Source organism: Thunnus maccoyii, chromosome 2 (assembly GCF_910596095.1).
Source record: "Thunnus maccoyii chromosome 2, fThuMac1.1, whole genome shotgun sequence".
NCBI lineage: Eukaryota > Metazoa > Chordata > Actinopteri > Scombriformes > Scombridae > Thunnus > Thunnus maccoyii.
The window spans coordinates 30,970,059-30,996,413 of record NC_056534.1 but is presented as its reverse complement, the minus strand read 5'-3'; the positions used below and the strand labels follow the sequence as shown (position 1 = coordinate 30,996,413).

At 40.6% G+C, this 26,355-nt stretch overlaps 2 protein-coding genes across 2 annotated transcripts in view; both read right to left on the bottom strand.

Moving 5' to 3' along the window:
• Positions 1 to 10,801, bottom strand: part of LOC121905209 — a 76,009-nt gene extending 65,208 nt beyond the window's left edge. The window contains exons 1-12 of the mRNA XM_042423294.1: positions 10,470 to 10,801; positions 9,800 to 10,114; positions 9,255 to 9,575; positions 8,597 to 8,911; positions 8,058 to 8,372; positions 7,394 to 7,831; positions 6,868 to 7,176; positions 6,198 to 6,527; positions 5,659 to 5,973; positions 4,995 to 5,432; positions 4,438 to 4,777; positions 3,921 to 4,225 (exon numbers count right to left, since the gene is read on the bottom strand). Of these exons, the coding sequence (XP_042279228.1) occupies positions 3,921 to 4,225; positions 4,438 to 4,777; positions 4,995 to 5,432; positions 5,659 to 5,973; positions 6,198 to 6,527; positions 6,868 to 7,176; positions 7,394 to 7,831; positions 8,058 to 8,372; positions 8,597 to 8,911; positions 9,255 to 9,575; positions 9,800 to 10,114; positions 10,470 to 10,800 (4,072 nt within the window). The 5' untranslated portion in view covers position 10,801. The remainder of the gene's footprint in view (positions 1 to 3,920; positions 4,226 to 4,437; positions 4,778 to 4,994; positions 5,433 to 5,658; positions 5,974 to 6,197; positions 6,528 to 6,867; positions 7,177 to 7,393; positions 7,832 to 8,057; positions 8,373 to 8,596; positions 8,912 to 9,254; positions 9,576 to 9,799; positions 10,115 to 10,469) is intronic.
• A 13,762-nt stretch (positions 10,802 to 24,563) lies between these two features.
• LOC121905204 overlaps positions 24,564 to 26,355 on the bottom strand; it is an 84,110-nt gene continuing 82,318 nt past the window's right edge. The window contains 3 exon segments of the mRNA XM_042423280.1: positions 24,564 to 25,208; positions 25,433 to 25,735; positions 25,924 to 26,280. Of these exon segments, the coding sequence (XP_042279214.1) occupies positions 24,889 to 25,208; positions 25,433 to 25,735; positions 25,924 to 26,280 (980 nt within the window). The 3' untranslated portion in view covers positions 24,564 to 24,888.

The window sequence follows — 26,355 nt, the reverse complement described above, 5'->3', positions numbered from 1 at the left end:
AGACCATCGTCCTCCTCAGTGCACAGTGGCACAGAAGAAGGGGCAAAGTGTGAGGAAGTAAGCTGCAATCATGGCAAACCCCATCAAGTTCACCGAGAATCTGCTTGGGCAGAAGTGAAGTGGCCACTTTGCTTGCTCCAAAGAGGAGATTGACCAGTACTTCAACAACACCCATAAAAATAGAGAACTGAGAGAACTGGGAGATTTTTTGGGCTTTGATGTCACCACCAGAACCCATTAATTTCAACACCAATTAGACAACCTTGAAAAAGATACAAATGGTCATCAGAGCTACTAGAAAAACTTCACAAGGTCTCCAAGAGGTGCCCCAGGTCTTGCGGTGATTATGGAGGATCCTCAAGGTGATTTGAAAGCGAAGAGAAGACGGTAGCTCAGCAGTGGAGGTTTGCAGAGAATCTCTGAAAATGAGGAGAATACAAGCAACATTGAGCACTTCAGAGCCATCTCACTTGAATTGAAGGCAAGATCTTCTTCAGTATCATTGCTCAATGCCTGATGACACCCTTACACACCTGCAATTTAGAGGTTTCTCCTCTAATTCTTCAAAATCAAAGGACTGCATAGGAAAGGAGCCTTCAGGAACATCAAAAATGCCACAGAAAGGCATCAAGATGGCAGATGTCTGTGAATCAAGACCTATGAACCACACATGCTAATTGAACACAAAGTGATCAATCCTGGTTTGATTGCCTGGGCGATGGTGTCTGATATTGAAAAACCTGTTGAAAAGACCCCCGGCTTACATCACTGACTATGTGTCCATATACATCACAAGATGTATAAAAAAAACAACTGCAGTGCAAAACTTCACACTACAAAAAAATGTTAAGTAACGTTATCTTCTTCATGCCGCAATGACTCTACACACCTTTGTAGCAGTTCACCTCCTGCTTCATCTCCAACCAGCTAATGTTAATTTAGGATTTCACTTCTAAATTGTGATGACCATAGTAGCTAGCACTATGCTAGCTGTCTGGGTTTAACCCTGAATAACATATACATAACAACAGAGAGTATGATGATATGTTGGAGCAGGTTTTATAGACATGCACTTAGGTTTACAGAAAAAAGAAACCAGCTGTCATTGTTCTGTCACAGTCTGGCTCTATGTCCCACCACCAGTCCACGAGATACCTTAGGAAGGACAGATAAGAGAGGTTGCAAATTGTATTTAAGGACCACTTGATATACTGTTGCATGTTTCATTGACCCTCGTAGAAACTAAGTGCAAAAGTGAACTGTAACTCAGGGCAACAGTTGTCCTTCAGTCCAGTTTAAGTTGTTACATGCAGCCTTAATATGCAGGCCACTGCGCTTGACAGATTTATTGGTTCATGTTTATGTCAACAGGAATGTATGTTTCTAATCGTTATGGTAAAGGTTCCTTGGTTGGCAATGTAATACTTTATTTGCTGTGTTTTCTCAGTGTGACTTGCGCACCTATTTAAGTTATATTTATGTCATTCTGAAACAGTTTGATGAATGACAGTTTATATATGAAGACGATTGTGCATGATCATCTTATAAACTTTTATTTAACTTATGGATGAAGTTCTGTTTTTGATTTGTCCTCAGCTCAGAGAAGCTTTTGCCTTTTGTGTTTTCTCTTGTTTTACTCAGCCTGCTTTTCCTTCCACACCTGCCCTGCATTCAGCCTCGTTAGCCCTGCCCTTTCCCAGTGTTTTCCCCAGCCAGTCAGCTTCTTTCCTGTTCTCCTGTTTCATCTCCTCATTCACTTACCTGATTGTGTGCCTTACTTTACTCCCATTTTTTTAGATACTGGGAGTCAGCTAGCAGGTGGAGTTGGGAGGTTTGCCTCGTACCTGCCCATCTGGGTTGGGCTTCTCAGAAGGCATAAAAGGACTGCCCTTCTGGGAGTCTCGCTCTCTCTCTCTCAGCCGAGCCTACTGCAGGGGCCTCAGCCTTTTTCTTTTGTTTGGTTTGTTGCACCATCCAACACCCTTTACACCACATTTTCATTCATCCATACATTACAAACACTACTGATGTTTCTCCGACTTACACACCCCACCAGTTAGTTGGTATATTATTTCTTTGAGTTAAATAAATTACTTTTGACTGATATGTCTGTGTGTGGCCTCCCTTCTTGTTGCCAGCCTTGAGCCAGGTGGTAAGGCAGTCCAGCAAACATGGGAAGAACATGCAACGCCACACACAAAGGACCAGGGACAGCTGGAGTTGAAATCCATGACCTTCTTGCTGTGAGGCAACAGTGCTAACCACTGAGCCACCGTGCAATCAAGTATACTTGATGGTGCTAAAATGGAACTGTTTTAAGTATACTTAATATGCTGCAAATATACTTATTTTATGTCCGCTCATTCTGTTCTTTAATTTTACAGTACAACTGAAATACATTACATTATAATGTAATGTAAATTGTACTTTGAGTGTACATAAAATGTAACATTTTATAGATTACAGATACATCTGCATTACACTACTAATGTATTTTAACATACTGCTTGAGCATTTCCAGTATGCTTAAAGTATATTTGAAGTATACTGACAGGAGTCTTTAAAGAGTGCTACCAATGTGCTTAAATATACTCTACTGCGTCACACTTATAATGTACATGAAATGTGCTAAACTAAATTACAAGTACATTTACATTTATAAGTGAGATTTTAAACTGTACTAACATGTACTTAACATGTACTTATAAAAATAAAAATCATGATATCTCAAATATGTTCTATCAGTCAGTCCTATAATCTCTAATAATTAAGGGCTATTCTGTTTTTTTGTCAGTTTTGCCTTTATTGGATAGGGGATAAGGCAGTAGAGAGGGTATGACATGCAACAAAGGTCCCTGGCTGGAATCAAGCAAGGGATTAGGGGTGTGCCCGAATACAAATACATTATTCAGCAAAGCACAAATAGTGGGTTTTATACCAATATTAGTTTCATTCAAATATTTTAAAAATTATTTGTTTTTGGGAAGAAAAAAAAATCTGTTAAATACCAGTTTGCAGGTCGGTTACATCGTTATCTCAGTCTCTCTCCTCTGCTCCACTGTTACATCCATCAGGGGTAAGTCCCAAGGGACTCTCCATAACCTGTTGTTCCCCTTCTCCTTTCCACAAAGTTAGGTTGTAAAAAAATAGGCAATAAATGAAAAGTGCAAGGCAACAATCACCTTTGAAGTTCTACTACATGTTATATGGTGTGCTGTCTCTGTATTATTGGTGTATAGATAGGAAGAGGTCTGTGTGCAATGAGTCGATGAGTAAAGTTTTAGCTCAGCTTAATTTTTTTTAAATTAAAAGCGTAATAAATACAAAAACAGGATTTTTAAGCTTCTTTTCACTTTTATTAGAATAAAAATACAAATACAAATAATTGTTAATTTTTTTGTTTAATTCTCTATATACTACAAGTACACTGTACCAATGCTGTTAAAATACATTGAATTGAGTCCAACACTTATGAATAATAGATTTCAATGAATACTGTGTCATCAGTTTTATTGTGTAAAATGCAGTTACAAATAAACATTCAAAGTTTACAAATGAAAGAACTATTGCATAACATAAACAGTAAAAAAGTATTTTTTCTTTCTTTGGAAATTAGAGTAAACAAAATAAACAATACTTGCACCATCCAAACAGCATCCAAATGCACACTATTTTCCCACAATGTGGTATTTTTGTATTGGTACAGCGGCAGTTTTTCAAATTTAAAGGTGGAAGGTGGCAGAGACATCCAGATGTAGGTCACATGATGCAGTCATCATACTTTTGAATATTTCATGATAGTATAAAATTAATATACTTTCAATCTATTTAAAATGAGTACACATTTATATAAATGTACTTGAAACATACTTTGCAATATTTCAGTGCATTTTAAATACACTTAAGTTAATTATTTTTTCAATTGGGTTCACAGACCACAGCAGCATCTTCACTGTGACTGCAGTAGTGGACCCCAAATCCTCGATGTCTGCAGTCTGTTATCCATGGTTCATTTCCTGAACAGCTAACATCATCCAACCAGATGGCTCCTCTGCCCTGTCCAAAAGCTGCACCATGTAGTGCTGAACGAGCCCTGCCACAGCCCAGCTGTCTGCACACCACGTTGGCGTCATTCAGGTCCCAGAAATCATCACAAACTGTCCCCCACTGTCCATTATGTAAGACCTCCACTCTGCCAGAGCAGCGGTTGTCAGAGTTGACCAGCCTCACTGAACCAGCTAATAGAAAAGCATACAACATAATATTGTTGAAAGATGGACTTCATGAAAACAATGACATCTTTGAGAAACTAAAAATAGAATAAATAAAATAAAAGTGTTGGGTCAATCACATACTTCATATTTCTGTAACAGGTGGTGACTAAAATCCTAAATATAACACCATAGACAGGCTGTTACACAGCGAGATTTCATTAACTTTAGATGCTCAAATTTGTGTTTACCTTCACAGACAACACCAGCATGTTCACCATGACCGCAGTTGTGGACCCCAAATCCTTGATGTCTGCAGTCTGTTATCGATGGTTCATTTCCTGAACAGCTGACATCATCCAACCAGATGGGTCCACTGCCCTGTCCAAAAGTTGCACTTTGTAGAGCTGAAAGAGCCTCGCCACAGCCCAGCTGTCTGCACACCACATTGGCGTCATTCAGGTCCCAGGCATCGTCACACACTGTCCCCCACTGTCCTTCATGGTAGACCTCCACTCTGCCAGAGCAGTAGTTGTCAGAGTTTACCAGCCTCACTGGTGAACCAGCTAACAGAAAAGCATACAACATACTATTGTTGAAAGATGGACTTCATGAAAACAATGATATCACTAAGAAACTAAAAGTAGAATAAATAAAATAAAAGTGTAAATCACATACTTCATATTTCTGTAACAGGTGGTGACTAAAATCCTAAATATAATACCACAGACAGGCTGTTACACAGTGAGATTTTGTTGGTTTTAGCTCCTCATTTGTGTTTACCTTCACAGACCACACCAGCATCCTCATGGTGTCTACAGTTGTGAGATCCAATCCCTTGGTGTCCGCACTCACTGAGCTCTGATTCGCTGCCTGTGCACATGACATCATCCAACCAAATAGGCCCTTCGCCCTGTCCAAAGCGTGCATTTTGTGGTGCTGACAGGACCCTGCCACAGCCCAACTGTCTGCACACCACTTGAGCATCAGTCAGGTCCCAGGCATCGTCACACACTGTGCCCCACTGTCCTCGGTGGAAGATCTCTACTCTACCAGAGCAGGAGCTGTTTCCATCAGCCAGGCGGACCTGCCCCTCAACTGCTGGACTGTTACCTGCTGTTGTTATGTCTGTGATGTCAGATGTCACCTGAGCGATGGTGGAGCTTTGTGGTCTTGGATCAGGTGTGGTTGGTAAATCTGTGCTGTTGAGTTCTGGTTGAACTAAAAGAAAAGTCTCTGTGAACTCACAAGACAACTACAGCCTGCACTGTTATCAGCATTAATAAGCAAAAGCCCCCTGTCATTATCATAGGTCAACATGATTGGTTTATCACTGGGCACCAAGTGTTGACTTATTTTGCTACAAAGCAAAATATATTTTGTGTGGTAAAAAGTGAAATTTATTGATGAGGAAATTTCCTGTTTAATGTGAACAATAAACATTTACCTTCACAAACAACACTGGCATCTTCAGTGTGACGGCAGTTGTGGACCCCAAATCCTTGATGTCTGCAGTCTGTTATCGATGGTTCATTTCCTGAACAGCTGACATCATCCAACCAGATGGGTCCACTGCCCTGTCCAAAAGCTGCACTTTGTAGAGCTGAAAGAGCCTCGCCACAGCCCAGCTGTCTGCACACCACATTGGCGTCGTTCAGGTCCCAGGCATCGTCACACACTGTCCCCCACTGTCCTTCATGGTAGACCTCCACTCTGCCAGAGCAGCGGTTGTCAGAGTTGACCAGCCTCACTGGTGAACCAGCTAACAGAAAAGCATACAACATAATAGTGTTGAAAGATGGACTTCATGAAAACAATGATATCTGTGAGAAACCAAAAATAGAATAAATAAAATAAAAGTAAAGTGTAAATCACATATATCATATTTCTGTAACAGATGGTGACTAAAATCCTAAATATAATACCATAGACAGGATGTTACACAGAGAGATTTCATTGACTTTAGCTGCTCAAATTCGTGTTTACCTTCACAGACCACACCAGCATCCTCATGGTGTCTACAGTTGTGAGATCCAATCCCTTGGTGTCCGCACTCACTGAGCTCTGATTCGCTGCCTGTGCACATGACATCATCCAACCAAATAGGCCCTCTGCCCTGTCCAAAGCGTGCACTTTGTGGTGCTGACAGGACCCTGCCACAGCCCAACTGTCTGCACACCACCTGAGCATCAGTCAGGTCCCAGGCATCGTCACACACTGTGCCCCACTGTCCTCGGTGGAAGATCTCTACTCTACCAGAGCAGGAGCTGTTTCCATCAGCCAGGCGGACCTGCCCCTCAACTGCTGTGCTGTTACCTGCTGTTGTTACGTCCGTGATGTCAGATGTCACCTGAGCAATGGTGGACTCTTGTGGTCTTGGATCAGGTGTGGTTGGTAAATCTGTGCTGTTGAGTTCTGGTTGAACTAAAAGAAAAGTCTCTGTGAACTCACAAGACAACTACAGCCTGCACTGTTATCAGCATTAATAAGCAAAAGCCCCCTGTCATTATCATAGGTCAACATGATTGGTTTATCACTGGGCACCAAGTGTTGACTTATTTTGCTACAAAGCAAAATATATTTTGTGTGGTAAAAAGTGAAACTTATTGATGAGGAAATTTCCTGTTTAATGTGAACAATAAACATTTACCTTCACAAACAACACTGGCATCTTCAGTGTGACGGCAGTTGTGGACCCCAAATCCTTGATGTCTGCAGTCTGTTATCGATGGTTCATTTCCTGAACAGCTGACATCATCCAACCAGATGGGTCCACTGCCCTGTCCAAAAGTTGCACTTTGTAGAGCTGAAAGAGCCTCGCCACAGCCCAGCTGTCTGCACACCACATTGGCGTCATTCAGGTCCCAGGCATCGTCACACACTGTACCCCACTGTCCTTCATGGTAGACCTCCACTCTGCCAGAGCAGTAGTTGTCAGAGTTTACCAGCCTCACTGGTGAACCAGCTAACAGAAAAGCATACAACATACTATTGTTGAAAGATGGACTTCATGAAAACAATGATATCACTAAGAAACTAAAAGTAGAATAAATAAAATAAAAGTGTAAATCACATACTTCATATTTCTGTAACAGGTGGTGACTAAAATCCTAAATATAATACCACAGACAGGCTGTTACACAGTGAGATTTTGTTGGTTTTAGCTCCTCATTTGTGTTTACCTTCACAGACCACACCAGCATCCTCATGGTGTCTACAGTTGTGAGATCCAATCCCTTGGTGTCCGCACTCACTGAGCTCTGATTCGCTGCCTGTGCACATGACATCATCCAACCAAATAGGCCCTTCGCCCTGTCCAAAGCGTGCATTTTGTGGTGCTGACAGGACCCTGCCACAGCCCAACTGTCTGCACACCACTTGAGCATCAGTCAGGTCCCAGGCATCGTCACACACTGTGCCCCACTGTCCTCGGTGGAAGATCTCTACTCTACCAGAGCAGGAGCTGTTTCCATCAGCCAGGCGGACCTGCCCCTCAACTGCTGGACTGTTACCTGCTGTTGTTATGTCTGTGATGTCAGATGTCACCTGAGCGATGGTGGAGCTTTGTGGTCTTGGATCAGGTGTGGTTGGTAAATCTGTGCTGTTGAGTTCTGGTTGAACTAAAAGAAAAGTCTCTGTGAACTCACAAGACAACTACAGCCTGCACTGTTATCAGCATTAATAAGCAAAAGCCCCCTGTCATTATCATAGGTCAACATGATTGGTTTATCACTGGGCACCAAGTGTTGACTTATTTTGCTACAAAGCAAAATATATTTTGTGTGGTAAAAAGTGAAATTTATTGATGAGGAAATTTCCTGTTTAATGTGAACAATAAACATTTACCTTCACAAACAACACTGGCATCTTCAGTGTGACGGCAGTTGTGGACCCCAAATCCTTGATGTCTGCAGTCTGTTATCGATGGTTCATTTCCTGAACAGCTGACATCATCCAACCAGATGGGTCCACTGCCCTGTCCAAAAGCTGCACTTTGTAGAGCTGAAAGAGCCTCGCCACAGCCCAGCTGTCTGCACACCACATTGGCGTCGTTCAGGTCCCAGGCATCGTCACACACTGTCCCCCACTGTCCTTCATGGTAGACCTCCACTCTGCCAGAGCAGCGGTTGTCAGAGTTGACCAGCCTCACTGGTGAACCAGCTAACAGAAAAGCATACAACATAATAGTGTTGAAAGATGGACTTCATGAAAACAATGATATCTGTGAGAAACCAAAAATAGAATAAATAAAATAAAAGTAAAGTGTAAATCACATATATCATATTTCTGTAACAGATGGTGACTAAAATCCTAAATATAATACCATAGACAGGATGTTACACAGAGAGATTTCATTGACTTTAGCTGCTCAAATTCGTGTTTACCTTCACAGACCACACCAGCATCCTCATGGTGTCTACAGTTGTGAGATCCAATCCCTTGGTGTCCGCACTCACTGAGCTCTGATTCGCTGCCTGTGCACATGACATCATCCAACCAAATAGGCCCTCTGCCCTGTCCAAAGCGTGCACTTTGTGGTGCTGACAGGACCCTGCCACAGCCCAACTGTCTGCACACCACCTGAGCATCAGTCAGGTCCCAGGCATCGTCACACACTGTGCCCCACTGTCCTCGGTGGAAGATCTCTACTCTACCAGAGCAGGAGCTGTTTCCATCAGCCAGGCGGACCTGCCCCTCAACTGCTGTGCTGTTACCTGCTGTTGTTACGTCCGTGATGTCAGATGTCACCTGAGCAATGGTGGACTCTTGTGGTCTTGGATCAGGTGTGGTTGGTAAATCTGTGCTGTTGAGTTCTGGTTGAACTAAAAGAAAAGTCTCTGTGAACTCACAAGACAACTACAGCCTGCACTGTTATTAGCATTAATAAGCAAAAGCCCCCTGTTATTATCATAGGTCAACATGATTGGTTTATCACTGGGCACCAAGTGTTGACTTATTGTGCTACAAAGCAAAATATATTTTGTGTGGTAAAAAGTGAAACTTATTGATGAGGAAATTTCCTGTTTAATGTGAACAATAAACATTTACCTTCACAAACAACACTGGCATCTTCAATGTGACGGCAGTTGTGGACCCCAAATCCTTGATGTCTGCAGTCTGTTATCGATGGTTCATTTCCTGAACAGCTGACATCATCCAACCAGATGGGTCCACTGCCCTGTCCAAAAGCTGCACTTTGTAGAGCTGAAAGAGCCTCGCCACAGCCCAGCTGTCTGCACACCACATTGGCGTTGTTCAGGTCCCAGGCATCATCACACACTGTCCCCCACTGTCCTTCATGGTAGACCTCCACTCTGCCAGAGCAGCGGTTGTCAGAGTTGACCAGCCTCACTGGTGAACCAGCTAACAGAAAAGCATACAACATAATAGTGTTGAAAGATGGACTTCATGAAAACAATGATATCTGTGAGAAACCAAAAATAGAATAAATAAAATAAAAGTAAAGTGTAAATCACATATATCATATTTCTGTAACAGATGGTGACTAAAATCCTAAATATAATACCATAGACAGGATGTTACACAGAGAGATTTCATTGACTTTAGCTGCTCAAATTCGTGTTTACCTTCACAGACCACACCAGCATCCTCATGGTGTCTACAGTTGTGAGATCCAATCCCTTGGTGTCCGCACTCACTGAGCTCTGATTCGCTGCCTGTGCACATGACATCATCCAACCAAATAGGCCCTCTGCCCTGTCCAAAGCGTGCACTTTGTGGTGCTGACAGGACCCTGCCACAGCCCAACTGTCTGCACACCACCTGAGCATCAGTCAGGTCCCAGGCATCGTCACACACTGTGCCCCACTGTCCTCGGTGGAAGATCTCTACTCTACCAGAGCAGGAGCTGTTTCCATCAGCCAGGCGGACCTGCCCCTCAACTGCTGTGCTGTTACCTGCTGTTGTTACGTCCGTGATGTCAGATGTCACCTGAGCAATGGTGGACTCTTGTGGTCTTGGATCAGGTGTGGTTGGTAAATCTGTGCTGTTGAGTTCTGGTTGAACTAAAAGAAAAGTCTCTGTGAACTCACAAGACAACTACAGCCTGCACTGTTATTAGCATTAATAAGCAAAAGCCCCCTGTTATTATCATAGGTCAACATGATTGGTTTATCACTGGGCACCAAGTGTTGACTTATTGTGCTACAAAGCAAAATATATTTTGTGTGGTAAAAAGTGAAACTTATTGATGAGGAAATTTCCTGTTTAATGTGAACAATAAACATTTACCTTCACAAACAACACTGGCATCTTCAATGTGACGGCAGTTGTGGACCCCAAATCCTTGATGTCTGCAGTCTGTTATCGATGGTTCATTTCCTGAACAGCTGACATCATCCAACCAGATGGGTCCACTGCCCTGTCCAAAAGCTGCACTTTGTAGAGCTGAAAGAGCCTCGCCACAGCCCAGCTGTCTGCACACCACATTGGCGTTGTTCAGGTCCCAGGCATCATCACACACTGTCCCCCACTGTCCTTCATGGTAGACCTCCACTCTGCCAGAGCAGCGGTTGTCAGAGTTGACCAGCCTCACTGGTGAACCAGCTAACAGAAAAGCATACAACATAATAGTGTTGAAAGATGGACTTCATGAAAACAATGATATCTGTGAGAAACCAAAAATAGAATAAATAAAATAAAAGTAAAGTGTAAATCACATATATCATATTTCTGTAACAGATGGTGACTAAAATCCTAAATATAATACCATAGACAGGATGTTACACAGAGAGATTTCATTGACTTTAGCTGCTCAAATTCGTGTTTACCTTCACAGACCACACCAGCATCCTCATGGTGTCTACAGTTGTGAGATCCAATCCCTTGGTGTCCGCACTCACTGAGCTCTGATTCGCTGCCTGTGCACATGACATCATCCAACCAAATAGGCCCTCTGCCCTGTCCAAAGCATGCTCTTTGTGGTGCTGACAGGACCCTGCCACAGCCCAACTGTCTGCACACCACCTGAGCATCAGTCATGTCCCAGGCATCGTCACACACTGTGCCCCACTGTCCTCGGTGGAAGATCTCTATTCTGCCAGAGCAGGAGCTGTTTCCATCAGCCAGGCGGACCTGCCCCTCAACTGCAGTTTCTGTTCTGTCAGCCTCTGTTGACAATGAAAAAAAAAAAGTTCATAAATGGTTAATTTAAGAACAAGTGGTGTCTTCATAAGACATTAAATCCATGGTTTAGGTGAGCAAATTTAATTTTTTGTATCACTGTAAAGATGTTTCAAATAGAACAATACCTGTGCAGTATGCAAGATGGCATACAGATGGCTTCACAAGTTTGTAGACATAATAGTTTTCATAACAGAGCTTGACCTGTATGACGTGTGAGCGAAAAGTGCAGCAGCTGCCTCTCCAGGCACCACACACACTGCGATTCACAATTTCCCTTGACTGTGTGGGATGAGGTTCTGTTATCCACAGAGGAGCATGGGTTCCACATCTTTGCTCAGCTACACACCTCTCTGGAATATGAGCATTGGTTTGCCCCAGGAACAGGCGATACCAGCCTTGCCAGTTAACATTTCGGTCACAGTGTAGGATCTGATTCATTGTATTATTAGTTGAACGCCACTCATCATCCAGTACAGTGTAGTGGTCACAGGGGTCGGCACAACCATGCCCATTATTTCCGATGCAGTCCATGCCTATAGGACAAACATTATCTCCACAGTTGAACTGGATAGACTGGGAAGAGGGGCCTGATCTGGTGCTGGAGGAAGGCTCCATGCATTCAAAGGAGCCTGGTGTGTTTTGGCAAACCTGAGGTGGAGCACAGGGCGAGTCTGGGAGGGAGCACTCGTCAGTGTCCACACAGCCGCTGTCTGGCGACCAGTGATAACCTTGGCTACAGCAAGAAGAGTCACTGCAGAGTTTTGTGCTGTAACAGGTGAGACCATCGCCTACATAACCATCTTTACAGACACAAGAGAGCGCCTGACTGGCAAAGGTGTCGCCTCTTTCTTGTGACTCCTGGCAGGTGGCTTCATCATGACACAAATCACAACTGGAGACAAGTGTCCCTGTGAAAAGCAGACAGATAGTGTGATGCAGGCTGTTACTTATTCTCTGAATGAAACAGTGAAAATAAAGCTATTACATTCAAGCGACATAAATATAATAAATTCTGGATAGTTTTTAATTAGGCAGTCTATGAGTAAACCATCAGCCACTCAACCATTTGCACAAATGACCTTTTATTCTCAACTGCTGTGCTGTTACCTGCTGTTGTTGTGGCCGTGATGTCAGATGTCACCTGAGCGATGGTGGAGTTTTGTGGTCTTGGATCAGGTGTGGTTGAAGCAACTGCAGCCTCTGTTCTGTTAACCTCTGTTAACAGTGAAAAACATTTTGTTCATAAATGTTTAATATAAGAACAAGTGGGCAGTGGTGTCTTCATTAGTCTAAATCATTTAAATGAATGGATCAGGTAAGCAAATAAAATTTTTTCTATCAGTGTAAAGATGTCGATGAAAGATGAAGTTTTCAAAATAATATATAGAAAAAATCAATATTAACAGTATATGTGAAAATATGTTTAAGTCATCTAGAATTTTCTATTTGATGTAATAGGACTGTCATAAAAAAGGCATCTCACATGTTGGTATCTATGTCAGTGTAAGAATATGTGACATTGATAGTGTCAAATGTTATCTAAATTTGAAGAGGAAATATGAGAGAATTACTGAGAAAATTTAAAGTTAACAGGTTTATTATTATTATTATTATTATTATTATTATTATTATTATTATTATCATTATTATTATTATTTATGAGGGTAGAATTTGTGTAATCCATTCCGATATATATGATGCTGGCAGTTATGATTTATGTGTGGGGAGGCAAATTCAATGCATCAATTGATTAAAGTCTTTCAATAGAAGTTCATTCATGTGTGACACAAAAGGGGGATAAATGTACCAAATCTATTTAAGTTTCCAAAAATCAAAAGGGAAAAAGCAATTACACAGTGAATATGTGTCATAATGTGTAACCCAAGATGATGAGATGTCAGATGGTTTACCTGAAGTGTTTCCTGTAATAATCTGCAAAATTAGGATCAACAATAAACCCCCAGGCACCCCCATTCTGGACAACATCCAGGACACAAACCTGTTAAAAAAGACCACAAAGATGTCTTAATAAACCCCAGAAAACTGCACAATATGCCGACTTAGTGAAATGGCAAATTCAACACAAATGGACAATCTTAAATCTGTATTTCCAAACTGCTGCTGTGCATAAAATTCATTACTTTGCCAGTGTTTGAACATACCTTGGACAGACTGTGTGGGAATCCAGGAAAAAGTTGAAAGAGTAAATCTCTCAGTGAGTGAGACTGTGAGAATTTATAGGCCTGTGTTAGTGCTCAAAGAACCATACTGACCATTAATTGGTTAAGCACTTCAATGGATCATTGACAGCACTGATTCATATCTCATCAACAGATATACAGTTACTTACAGAACAGTTACTTATTAATCAAAAATTAATAAGTAACTGTTACCAGGCTTAATTCTGGAAATGGTTCTAATTTGGAGGTTTGAAACTTAGACTTGAATCAAACAGCACTCCGAGATTTCTGGCGGTGGGCTTCATGTAGGTGGATCGGGGACCAAGACTGATGGGGTTATTTGGATTAGGGGGACTGAACAGTATGACTTCTGTTTCTGAATTGTTGAGTTGAAGGAAATTTTGTGCCATCCAACAGTTGACTTTGCTGAGACAATCTACAGCAGCAGCTAGGCTTCTTGGGTCACCGGGTCTCAGGGGAAGGTATATCTGTGTGTCGTTTGCATAGCAATGAAAAGAAACTTTGTGTTGTTGAATGATTTGGCCAAGTGGAAGCATATAGATAGAAAATAAAATTGGACCTAAAATCGAACTTTGCGATACACCACTGGTAATGTGGGCAGTGGAAGAAGTGAAATTACCAATGGTGACTGAGAAGGTTCTTTCTAAAAGGTATGAATAAAACCAATCAAGTGCAGTGTCCTTGATGCCCACCCAGGTTTTAAGATGGTCAATTAAAATAGTGTGGTCTACTATGTCAAAAGCTGTACTTAAATCTAAAAGAATTAAAATTGCTCTCTTCCCCCTGTCAGCTGCTAAAAGGAGGTCATTAGTTACCTTGAGGAGGGCAGTTTCTGTGCTATGTAAAGCTCTAAAACCAGACTGAAATTTCTCAAAGATATTGTTTTGACACATAAATGCTAAAAGTTGGGTTGAAACAACCTTTTCTAAAACTTTGCTTAAAAAGGGAAGTTTAGAAATTGGTCTTAAATTATTTAAAAACAGAGGGATTGAGGTTAGATTTCTTCAAAAGAGGTTGCACAACAGCATGTTTAAAAATAGAAGGAAAAAATCAATTTTTGGGGGAACTGTTGATAATCGATAAAATACTGGTGCCAACTGTGTCAATAACTTCTTTGAGAAATTTTGTGGGGATAGACTACAAGACTGCACGTGGTGGGCTTCATATGGGCTATGATATCAGATAAAATTGACAGTGATATATAAGGATTAAAATGACTAAAATGACAATTAATGTCCCTGCTGGTATGTAAAACATCGGCTGGGGGGGGGGGGGTTTGTTGCCTTATTTCCATGACCTTATCACTAAAAAAATTAAAAAATTTCTCACACGTTTCTTGTGATGCATCAATAAAATGACAAGGGGTGGGAGTTGAGCAATTATGTCAGCTTGAGAGGCTGTGCTTTTAAAAGCAGCAGTGCTTGGTCAAGCGGTTAGAAAATTGTCCTTCAGATGGAGGACCTGGGTTCAAGATACTGTAAGATAATGAATATCCCTGCCAGTCCTGTTGACCTGACCTTTCTGCAGAAGAGTAAGGGAAAACATTTTCAATATGGGGACCAGTAACTTAGTCTTAATTACAGTAACAATGATTGGATGGACTAACATACAGGCAGCACATAGAGTACATATTCAGTACCATCGTTTCGCCATTTATGTATGGGACACCATTTATGTCCCATACACCAGTGAAGGAGTCAACTTTTATTATTTATTATCTGGTCTGTCAGAAATAACACGATTGATGTCCCAAAACATTCCCCAGCTAAATCAAAAATCATTATTTTTTGTCCTTCAAAGTCCACCCCAATTTTACAAAGACATCTTGGCTCCCTGTCTACAAATGTCAACCCTGCAGCCAGAAACAAAAAAACCTCTCCAGTACCAAATTCCTGGAGAGGGGCTGGACTCTTCTTTTTCAGAATTGCCCAGGGTGAGACCCCCCAGCTAAGCGCTACTGTATTGGAGTTCTCCCGGTGGAGTGAGAGGGTTGCCTCCTTGCGACTACATGTCACTGGGAGAAAGGCTCTGATTGTTGTTTATGGGAACATACCAAACAACAATTCAGAGTATCCGGCTTGCTTGATGTTTCTGGATGGGGTCCTGCCTGGTGACTCCATAGTTCTGCTTGGGGACTTCAACCCTCATGCGGACAACAATGAATAAACCTGGGCTGGGGATTTGGAGGAACGGCTGGCCTGATTTAAAACCAAAGTGGTGCTTTGTTATTGGACTTCTCTGTTAGTCATGCATCGGCTATAATGAATACAATGTTTGAGCATGAGGTGGTTCATAAGTGCAAAAGTCCAAAACACCTTAAGCCAAAGATTGATGATTGATTTTTTAGTTGTATCATGAGATCTGTTGCCATAAGTCTTGTACACTCAGGTGAAAGAGAAGCAGAGCTGTCAACTGATCAGCGCCTGCTGGTGAGTTGGATCAGGTGCCAGACAGACCTTGTAGACCAAACGTATAGTGAGGGTGAACTGGGAATATCTGCCCCTGTCTGCAGGGTCTTTGGCTACCAACTCTCCTGCATCAGAGTTTTTGGAAAGTGCTGTATAAATACAGTATAATAAAGATTATTATTATTATTGTTATTATTATTAGGAGGTGCCCGGCCTGGTGTCACCCCAAAGTGGCCAGAACCGCCATGCACTGCACGCTCAACCCAAAGGCAGAACATCTGAACATCAGTGGGTCAAGTGACCAGCAGCTAATAAGAAGACAGAATGGTTCCAGTTTGATGTGGAGGTGGAGTGAATCCTTGAAACCACAGTCAGCAGTGATGTAGATCAGTCATTGACAGCACTGATTCATCTCATCAAAACAGTTATTTATTAATCAAAAATTATATAATAACTTACATTCATTGCCTTTTGAAATAACTGGCACACAAACAAAGTCTTTAGTCAATATATTTTATGCTACTACAATCAGTCTCAGGTCAGTGTTGAAAGACAATAGAAACCTTTCGATCTTCAAAAGTTTGCACATTAAAGTGTTAATGTATCTACCGAGTGGCCCATTTATAATCACCTTTTGTCAACAGCAGTGACTGAAATGCCAGAAAGTACAATGAGTTTATGAGCATGAAAGTTTATCCCTCTAGTCTTCATTTACAGTCTTACACATTTTAACTAACTGTCACTGGCATCCATTTCCAGAAAGTGGAGGAGGACCATGAATTAAGATTATTTTGTTCAAGTTAAAGGAAGAAGTACGTACATGCAATTATAAACAGGTTTAAAAAAAACATTAACCATGTGATGATCCCCTTGATGTCATTGATATCATGTTTTACTTTGCATTTTACACCATGTTATATTTCATTATATATTTAACAGTCTGGCTTTGAAAAGGTTTGTTTTTTATGAATCAAACAGGTTTCTTTGAAACTATAGAAGCAACTTGGTTTAAATACATACTGCAGGGAACAAACATGAAAAACAACAGTGTACTAGACAGTTTTGAGTCATTGTGCCCCTTTCAATGAATTATGTCATACTATTATATTTCAAAACTCACTTCCTCCTCATATTTTATCATCCAAGGTAAATGGTTGACTCAATGCTTTGTTCCGTTACAAGAGGAGTGTGCTAATACATTTTTTTCAACACTTTATGCTGATAAGAGTCTGTATGCACAACTGTGCCTATTGCTGAAAGTATGCTATGAAGCATTTGCAGCACTTTTCTTGTGTTTGGCATCATTCAAAAAGAAAACCTCACTCAAATACAACTTTCAGCCACACAGGCCATAACATTATTAAGAAAGGATGTTTATGTACATCTCAGGAAGCATTTGAGTACATTTGCACATCACTTATCACATGTCAGATAATCTCAGCCTAACTTATTATGCTTGTTTTCATGTGTATATGTAAATGTTTATTTTTGTTTTTGTTGCTGTCATTTCCCCCTCTCCGTCTCATTGCATGTGACAGCAGAAGCAAATACATGCACACACACACACACACACACACACACACGCCACTCAAAACAAGCATTTACCAGGATGTATTTCACCAATAATCCTGAATCATGGCTCCCCTTAAATTAATTAAAATTAATTAATAAAAACTGGAATATACGTAGGATTGGGTCCTAAATTAAAAGGAATAAAATATTTATTCACTTAAATCAACTAAATGCAGATATCTGCCTACTTCAAGAAATATGTCAAACTCTAATGACCACACATTAAAATCAATTAAGTCAAGTTTTCTCTGCCCCCTGCAACTCAAGACAAAGAGATGTATCCATACTGATTCACAAGAGAATCCCATTAACTCATATCACCATATCTTAAATACATCAATCAATAACACCAGTCTGACCATAGCAAATATCTACAGACCCAACACAGATGACCCCCTCCCGTCTTTCATAGATTCTTCACATCATTATGTTATTTCACAGACTCCAAAATTATCATTGGAGGTGATTTTAACACAGTTCTCAACCCAGCAATAGACTGAACAGGAATAGCAAGCAGGAAATGGAAATCCACAGAGGCAATAAAACAGTATATGGAGGAGTTTGGACTTGACGACAGTTGGCAACCAAATAATCCAACAGCAAAAGAATTTTCATATTTCTCACCACTACATCATTGTTCTCTCGCATCGACTTTTTCCTAACTAGTGAATCGATCATACAGGACATAACTGATACTCAATCCCCTCAATTATAATTAGTGATCATGCTCCTATCTCATTACATCTACACAGTAAACAATTCCATAAACAACCCTCCAGATGGCGCTTCAGTATCTCTTTGCTTAAAGACCCAGACTCTGACAGGTTTTTAAGCAATGAGTGGGCATCCTTCACTGATATAAATAACTCCAAATAACTCAGCAACCTGGGAAACTGCAAAAACAGTAACCTGGGGAAAAATAATCTAATAGTCATTTTACAAAAGAAAACAGAAACAGCACATAAAAATAATTTAGAACTAAAAATCAAAGAATTAGAAAATATTCATGCCAAAACTCCCACAGTAGAAAACCTCAACAGGTTTAGGAAATATAAATTAGGCATGCATAACAATAAAAAACAGTTTTTAATACAACAACTTAAACATGAGCATTTTAAATATAATAATAAATCTGGAAAACAGACTGCCCTACACCTTCCCTTATACACACAGTCCATACCAAACTAACATTTGAATCTTTCTTTTCTGCTGTGTTTTGTCTTGTTGCGCAAATCCTGTCATATCATCTATTGTATTACGTTTTGTTTTGTCTTTTATCACCTGTTGTGTCTCATCTCACTAAATAAAAAAAGAAAAAAAAGAAAAAGAAAAACGAAAACCTTACTCAAATACAACTTTCAGCCACACAGGCTGTAACATTGTTAAGAAAGCACATATTTGTATACTTCTCAGGAAGTTTTTGAATACATTTGTACATCACTTAAAATGTATCAGATAATCAAAGCCAAAGCTCTGCTCTGATCTGCTTGAGTAGTGCAGTTTGGTGAGAATGTTGTCCATGAATCAGTACCAGGTGTCAGGTGTAAAGCTGGGTAGAAACTGTTGTCAAGGCAACCTTTTAAAAAATATTCCCTGTACAAATTAGATACAATAAAAGAGATCGGTGACCCAACGATTGTTCCCTTAGTTTATTTGTAGCAATTCTCTGTTGTTGAAATGTATTATTAATGTTTCACCAAGAGCTATGAAGACTCCTAAATTAAATCAGAATGCTATAAAAAATATAATTTTGTCCTGTTAAACAAACATACAGATGTATTTTCTGTGCTTTTAACTGACATCAACTTTGACAACCTTGTTTGAGGAGAGAGTGCGCTGTGTGAACATTAAGATATAAAGAGTGACACTTTTCAATGTTGGACTAAGGCTGCACATCAATGTACCATATGTTTAGATAATGTATTTATATTTTTAAAAATGTTAAATGTGCATTAGAGATGAATACATTTTCTCAAGCTTGATGTACAAAACTGATAGGAGCCCTGAAGAAATTATAAGTGAACTGTGAACTAAGATTATTCTGTCCAAGGAAGGACGTGCAATTATAAACAGATTTCAAAAATGTTCAACCATGTGATGATCTCCTTGATGTCATTGATATATATTACTGTGCATTTTACACCGTTTTATGTTACATTATGTATTTAACAGTCTGTCTTTGAAAAAGTTTGTCTTGATGAATCAAACAGGTTTCTTTGAAACTACAGGAACAACTTGGTTTAAATACATATTTCAGGGAAGAAATAGCTTTCTTGTTCTCCCAGTGTGCAGTATATACACATGTACATTATTTTGTTTTTCATTTCTTATCATTACTTACTGGAGTCATTGTGCCCCTTCATGTAAATTCTGTCATATTATCATATTTCAAACTCACTTCCTACTAACGTTTTATCAGGGAACAAACATGAAAAACAACAGTGTACTAGACAGTTTTGAGTCATTGTGCCCCTTTCACTGAATTATGTCATACTATTATATTTCAAAACTCACTTCCTCCTCATATTTTATCATCCAAGGTAAATGATGGACTCAGTGCTTTGTTCCGTTACAAGAGGAGTGTGCTAATACATTTTTTTCAACGCTTTATGCTGATAAGAGTCTGTATGCACCACTGTGCCTATTGCTGAAAGTATGCTACGAAGCATTTGCAGCACTTTTCTTGTGTTTGGCATCATTCAAAAAGAAAACCTTACTTAAATATAACTGTCACCCACACAGGCTATAACATTGTTAAGAAAGCACGTTTAAGTACATCTCAGGAAGTATTTGAGTACATTTGCGCCTCACTTATAATGTCAGATAATGAAAGCCAAAAGTAAAGAACATAATACATAAGAAAACATGGTGATAGAGTGACATTTTTTATGTTTGTCATGAATAGATATGTTTTATACATGATTTGCCTTAGAGATAGCATCATGTTTTAATTGCAAATTTGAACCAATTTGAGCTGAAAAAAAAAAAAGTCCTTATATAAAATCAAATCTCAAGATTCTCCTACCGGCTTCATGCGGTTGTCAACACATGATAATATGTAACACTTAAGATCATAATGCCTGTCTGCGTTCACTGTGTTCAAAGATGGTCTCTGGTGTCAGATGTGAACGTCCTCCTTGATCTTTCTGTGGCCGTCCACTGACTACTGATCGATGACTTTGTCCTCTTTCCACTTGATTGGTCAACCGGTTTTGTTGTGGTGATCACAAGCTGATGCTGTCCGTTTCTGACGTTCAGATCTTAAGGCCCCTGAAAACCTGGTTACAAATCAGATGTATTTCTTAATATGCATGACCTAATTAGTAAGAATTCAAGTTAAAGTGTTGATAATATAATGAGTATGTTTGTGTATTTGACAGTGTAGGTGGCAAGGTTTGCAAAACCCAAAAACCTCTAGGGGTGAGCGAGGCTTATAGGCTTATAACCGGTGAGATGTCAGGAGGTGCCCGGCCTGGTGTCATCCCACAGTGGCCAGAACCGCCATGCACTGCACGCTCAACCCAAAGGCAGAACATCTGAACATCAGTGGGTCAAGTGACCAGGAGCTAATAAGAAGACAGAATGGTTCCAGTTTGATGTGAAGGTGGAGTGAATTCTTGAAGCCACAGTCAGCAGTGATGTAGATCAGAAGTGCCACTTAATGGCAACCATCACTATCAGCATTGCTGCTGAGAGGTTTGGCATTATGAAGCAGTGGGTGACAAGAAGCCTCGTGGGGCAAAATTGGCAGGAGACAAGAATAAGCCACCTACAATAAGCCGAGAGCTGAAATCTCTAAGGAGGGAGCAGCAAGGAAGCAAGGGGGGAGAATAAGGCTGCCTTAAAAGATCTTTGTAACATCATGAAGAAGAAGACCATCGTCCTCCTCAGTGCACAGTGGCACAGAAGAAGGGGCAAAGAGAGAGTGAGGAAGTAAGCTGCAATCATGGCAAACCCCATCAAGTTCACCGAGAATCTGCTTGGGCAGAAGTGAAGTGGCCACTTTGCTTGCTCCAAAGAGGAGATTGACCAGTACTTCAACAACACCCATAAAAATAGAGAACTGAGAGAACTGGGAGATTTTTTGGGCTTTGATGTCACCACCAGAACCCATTAATTTCAACACCAATTAGACAACCTTGAAAAAGATACAAATGGTCATCAGAGCTACTAGAAAAACTTCACAAGGTCTCCAAGAGGTGCCCCAGGTCTTGCGGTGATTATGGAGGATCCTCAAGGTGATTTGAAAGCGAAGAGAAGACGGTAGCTCAGCAGTGGAGGTTTGCAGAGAATCTCTGAAAATGAGGAGAATACAAGCAACATTGAGCACTTCAGAGCCATCTCACTTGAATTGAAGGCAATATCTTCTTCAGTATCATTGCTCAATGCCTGATGACACCCTTACACACCTGCAATGTAGAGGTTTCTCCTCTAATTCTTCAAAATCAAAGGACTGCATAGGAAAGGAGCCTTCAGGAACATCAAAAATGCCACAGAAAGGCATCAAGATGGCAGATGTCTGTGAATCAAGACCTATGAACCACACATGCTAATTGAACACAAAGTGATCAATCCTGGTTTGATTGCCTGGGTGATGGTGTCTGATATTGAAAAACCTGTTGAAAAGACCCCCGGCTTACATCACTGACTATGTGTCCATATACATCACAAGATGTATAAAAAAAACAACTGCAGTGCAAAAAATTCACACTACAAAAAAATGTTAAGTAACGTTATCTTCTTCATGCTGCAATGACTCTACACACTTTTGTAGCAGTTCACCTCCTGCTTCATCTCCAACCAGCTAATGTTAATTTAGGATTTCACTTCTAAATTGTGATGACCATAGTAGCTAGCACTATGCTAGCTGTCTGGGTTTAACCCTGAATAACATATACATAACAACAGAGAGTATGATGATATGTTGGAGCAGGTTTTATAGACATGCACTTAGGTTTACAGAAAAAAGAAACCAGCTGTCATTGTTCTGTCACAGTCTGGCTCTATGTCCCACCACCAGTCCACGAGATACCTTGGGAAGGACAGATAAGAGAGGTTGCAAATTGTATTTAAGGACCACTTGATATACTGTTGCATGTTTCATTGACCCTCGTAGAAACTAAGTGCAAAAGTGAACTGTAACTCAGGGCAACAGTTGTCCTTCAGTCCAGTTTAAGTTGTTACATGCAGCCTTAATATGCAGGCCACTGCGCTTGACAGATTTATTGGTTCATGTTTATGTCAACAGGAATGTATGTTTCTAATCGTTATGGTAAAGGTTCCTTGGTTGGCAATGTAATACTTTATTTGCTGTGTTTTCTCAGTGTGACTTGTGCACCTATTTAAGTTATATTTATGTAATTCTGAAACAGTTTGATGAATGACAGTTTATATATGAAGACGATTGTGCATGATCATCTTATAAACTTTTATTTAACTTATGGGTGAAGTTCTGTTTTTGATTTGTCCTCAGCTCAGAGAAGCTATTGCCTTTTGTGTTTTCTCTTGTTTTACTCAGCCTGCTTTTCCTTCCACACCTGCCCTGCATTCAGCCTCGTTAGCCCTGCCCTTTCCCAGTGTTTTCCCCAGCCAGTCAGCTTCTTTCCTGTTCTCCTGTTTCATCTCCTCATTCACTTACCTGATTGTGTGCCTTACTTTACTCCCATTTTTTTAGATACTGGGAGTCAGCTAGCAGGTGGAGTTGGGAGGTTTGCCTCGTACCTGCCCATCTTGGTTGGGCTTCTCAGAAGGCATAAAAGGACTGCCCTTCTGGGAGTCTCGCTCTCTCTCTCTCAGCCGAGTCTACTGCAGGGGCCTCAGCCTTTTTCTTTTGTTTACACCACATTTTCATTCATCCATACATTACAAACACTACTGATGTTTCTCCGACTTACACACCCCACCAGTTAGTTGGTATATTATTTCGTTGAGTTAAATAAATTACTTTTGACTGATATGTCTGTGTGTGGCCTCCCTTCTTGTTGCCAGCCTTGAGCCAGGTGGTAAGGCAGTCCAGCAAACATGGGAAGAACATGCAACGCCACACACAAAGGACCAGGGACAGCTGGAGTTGAAATCCATGACCTTCTTGCTGTGAGGCAACAGTGCTAACCACTTAGCCACCGTACCTCTTTTTTTGTCAGTTTTGCCTTTATTGGATAGGGGATAAGGCAGACAGGAAACAAGAGTAGAGAGGGTATGACATGCAACAAAGGTCCCTGGCTGGAATCAAGCAAGGGATTAGGGGTGTGCGCGAATACAAATACTTTATTCAGCAAAGCACAAATAGTGGGTTTTATACCAATATTAGTTTCATTCAAATATTTTAAAAATTATTTGTTTTTGGGAAGAAAAAAAAAACCTGTTAAATACCAGTTTGCAGGTCTGTTACATTGTTATCTCGGTCTCTCTCCTCTGCTCCACTGTTACATCCATCAGGGGTAAGTCCCAAGGGACTCTCCATAACCTGTTGTTCCCCTTCTCCTTTCCACAAAGTTAGGTTGTAAAAAAATAGGCAATAAATGAAAAGTGCAAAGCAAGAATCACCTTTGAAGTTCTACTACATGTTACATGGTGTGCTGTCTCTGTATTACTGGTGTATAGATAGGTAGAGGTCTGTGTGCAATGAGTCGATGAGTAAAGTTTTAGCTCAGTAGTCAGTGCAGTTGTCTATGATCTGGGAGACTCCAATTCAAGACCTGGTGTGGGGATCCCATTCTTTTTTAAGCTTCTTTTCACTTTTATTAGAATACAAATACAAATAATTGTTAATTTTTTTGTTTAATTCTCTATATACTACAAGTACACTGTACCAATGCTGTTAAAATACATTGAATTGAGTCCAACACTTATGAATAATAGATTTCAATGAATACTGTGACATCAGTTTTATTGTGTAAAATGCAGTTACAAATAAACATTCAAAGTTTACAAATGAAAGAACTATTGCTTAACATAAACAAGTATTTTTTCTTTCTTTGAAAATTAGAGTAAACAAAATAAACAATACTTGCAGCATCCAAATGCACACTATTTTCCCACAATGTGGTATTTTTGTATTGGTACGGTGGCAGTTTTTCAAATTTAAAGGTGGAAGGTGGCAGAGACATCCAGATGTAGGTCACATGATGCAGTCATCATACTTTTGAATATTTCATGATAGTATAAAAGTACACTATATTTCAATTTTTAATTAAGTGTGGTGAAAATATACTATTGAGTATTTCATGATAGCATAAAATTAATATACTTTCAATCTATTTAAAATGAGTGCACATTTATATGAATGTATTTGAAACATACTTTGCAATATTTCAGTGCATTTTAAATACACTTAAGTTAATTATTTTTTCAATTGGGTTCACAGACCACAGCAGCATCTTCACTGTGACTGCAGTAGTGGACCCCAAATCCTCGATGTCTGCAGTCTGTTATCCATGGTTCATTTCCTGAACAGCTGACATCATCCAACCAGATGGCTCCTCTGCCCTGTCCAAAAGCTGCATTATGTAGTGCTGAACGAGCCCTGCCACAGCCCAGCTGTCTGCACACCACATTGGCGTCATTCAGGTCCCAGAAATCATCACAAACTGTCCCCCACTGTCCATTATGTAAGACCTCCACTCTGCCAGAGCAGCGGTTGTCAGAAATGACCAGCCTCACTGAACCAGCTAACAGAAAAGCATACAACATAATATTGTTGAAAGATGGACTTCATGAAAACAACAACATCTTTGAGAGACTAAAAGTAGAATAAATAAAATAAAAGTGTTGTGTAAATCACATACTTCATATTTCTGTAACAGATGGTGACTAAAATCCTAAATATAACACCATAGACAGGCTGTTACACACTGAGATTTCATTAACTTTAGATGCTCAAATTTGTGTTTACCTTCACAGACCACACCAGCATGTTCACCATGACCGCAGTTGTGGACCCCAAATCCTTGATGTCTGCAGTCTGTTATCGATGGTTCATTTCCTGAACAGCTGACATCATCCAACCAGATGGGTCCACTGCCCTGTCCAAAAGTTGCACTTTGTAGAGCTGAAAGAGCCTCGCCACAGCCCAGCTGTCTGCACACCACATTGGCGTCGTTCAGGTCCCAGGCATCATCACACACTGTCCCCCACTGTCCTTCATGGTAGACCTCCACTCTGCCAGAGCAGCGGTTGTCAGAGTTGACCAGCCTCACTGTTGAACGAGCTAACAGAAAAGCATACAACATAATAGTGTTGAACTATGGACTTCAAACAATGATATCTGTGAGAAACCAAAAATAGAATAAATAAAATAAAAGTGAAGTGTAAATCACATATATCATATTTCTGTAACAGATGGTGACTAAAATCCTAAATATAATACCATAGACAGGCTGTTACACAGTGAGATTTCATTGGTTTTAGCTCCTCATTTGTGTTTACCTTCACAGACCACACCAGCATCCTCATGGTGTCTACAGTTGTGAGATCCAATCCCTTGGTGTCCGCACTCACTGAGCTCTGATTCGCTGCCTGTGCACATGACATCATCCAACCAAATAGGCCCTTCGCCCTGTCCAAAGCGTGCATTTTGTGGTGCTGACAGGACCCTGCCACAGCCCAACTGTCTGCACACCACTTGAGCATCAGTCAGGTCCCAGGCATCGTCACACACTGTGCCCCACTGTCCTCGGTGGAAGATCTCTACTCTACCAGAGCAGGAGCTGTTTCCATCAGCCAGGCGGACCTGCCCCTCAACTGCTGGACTGCTACCTGCTGTTGTTATGTCTGTGATGTCAGATGTCACCTGAGCGATGGTGGAGCTTTGTGGTC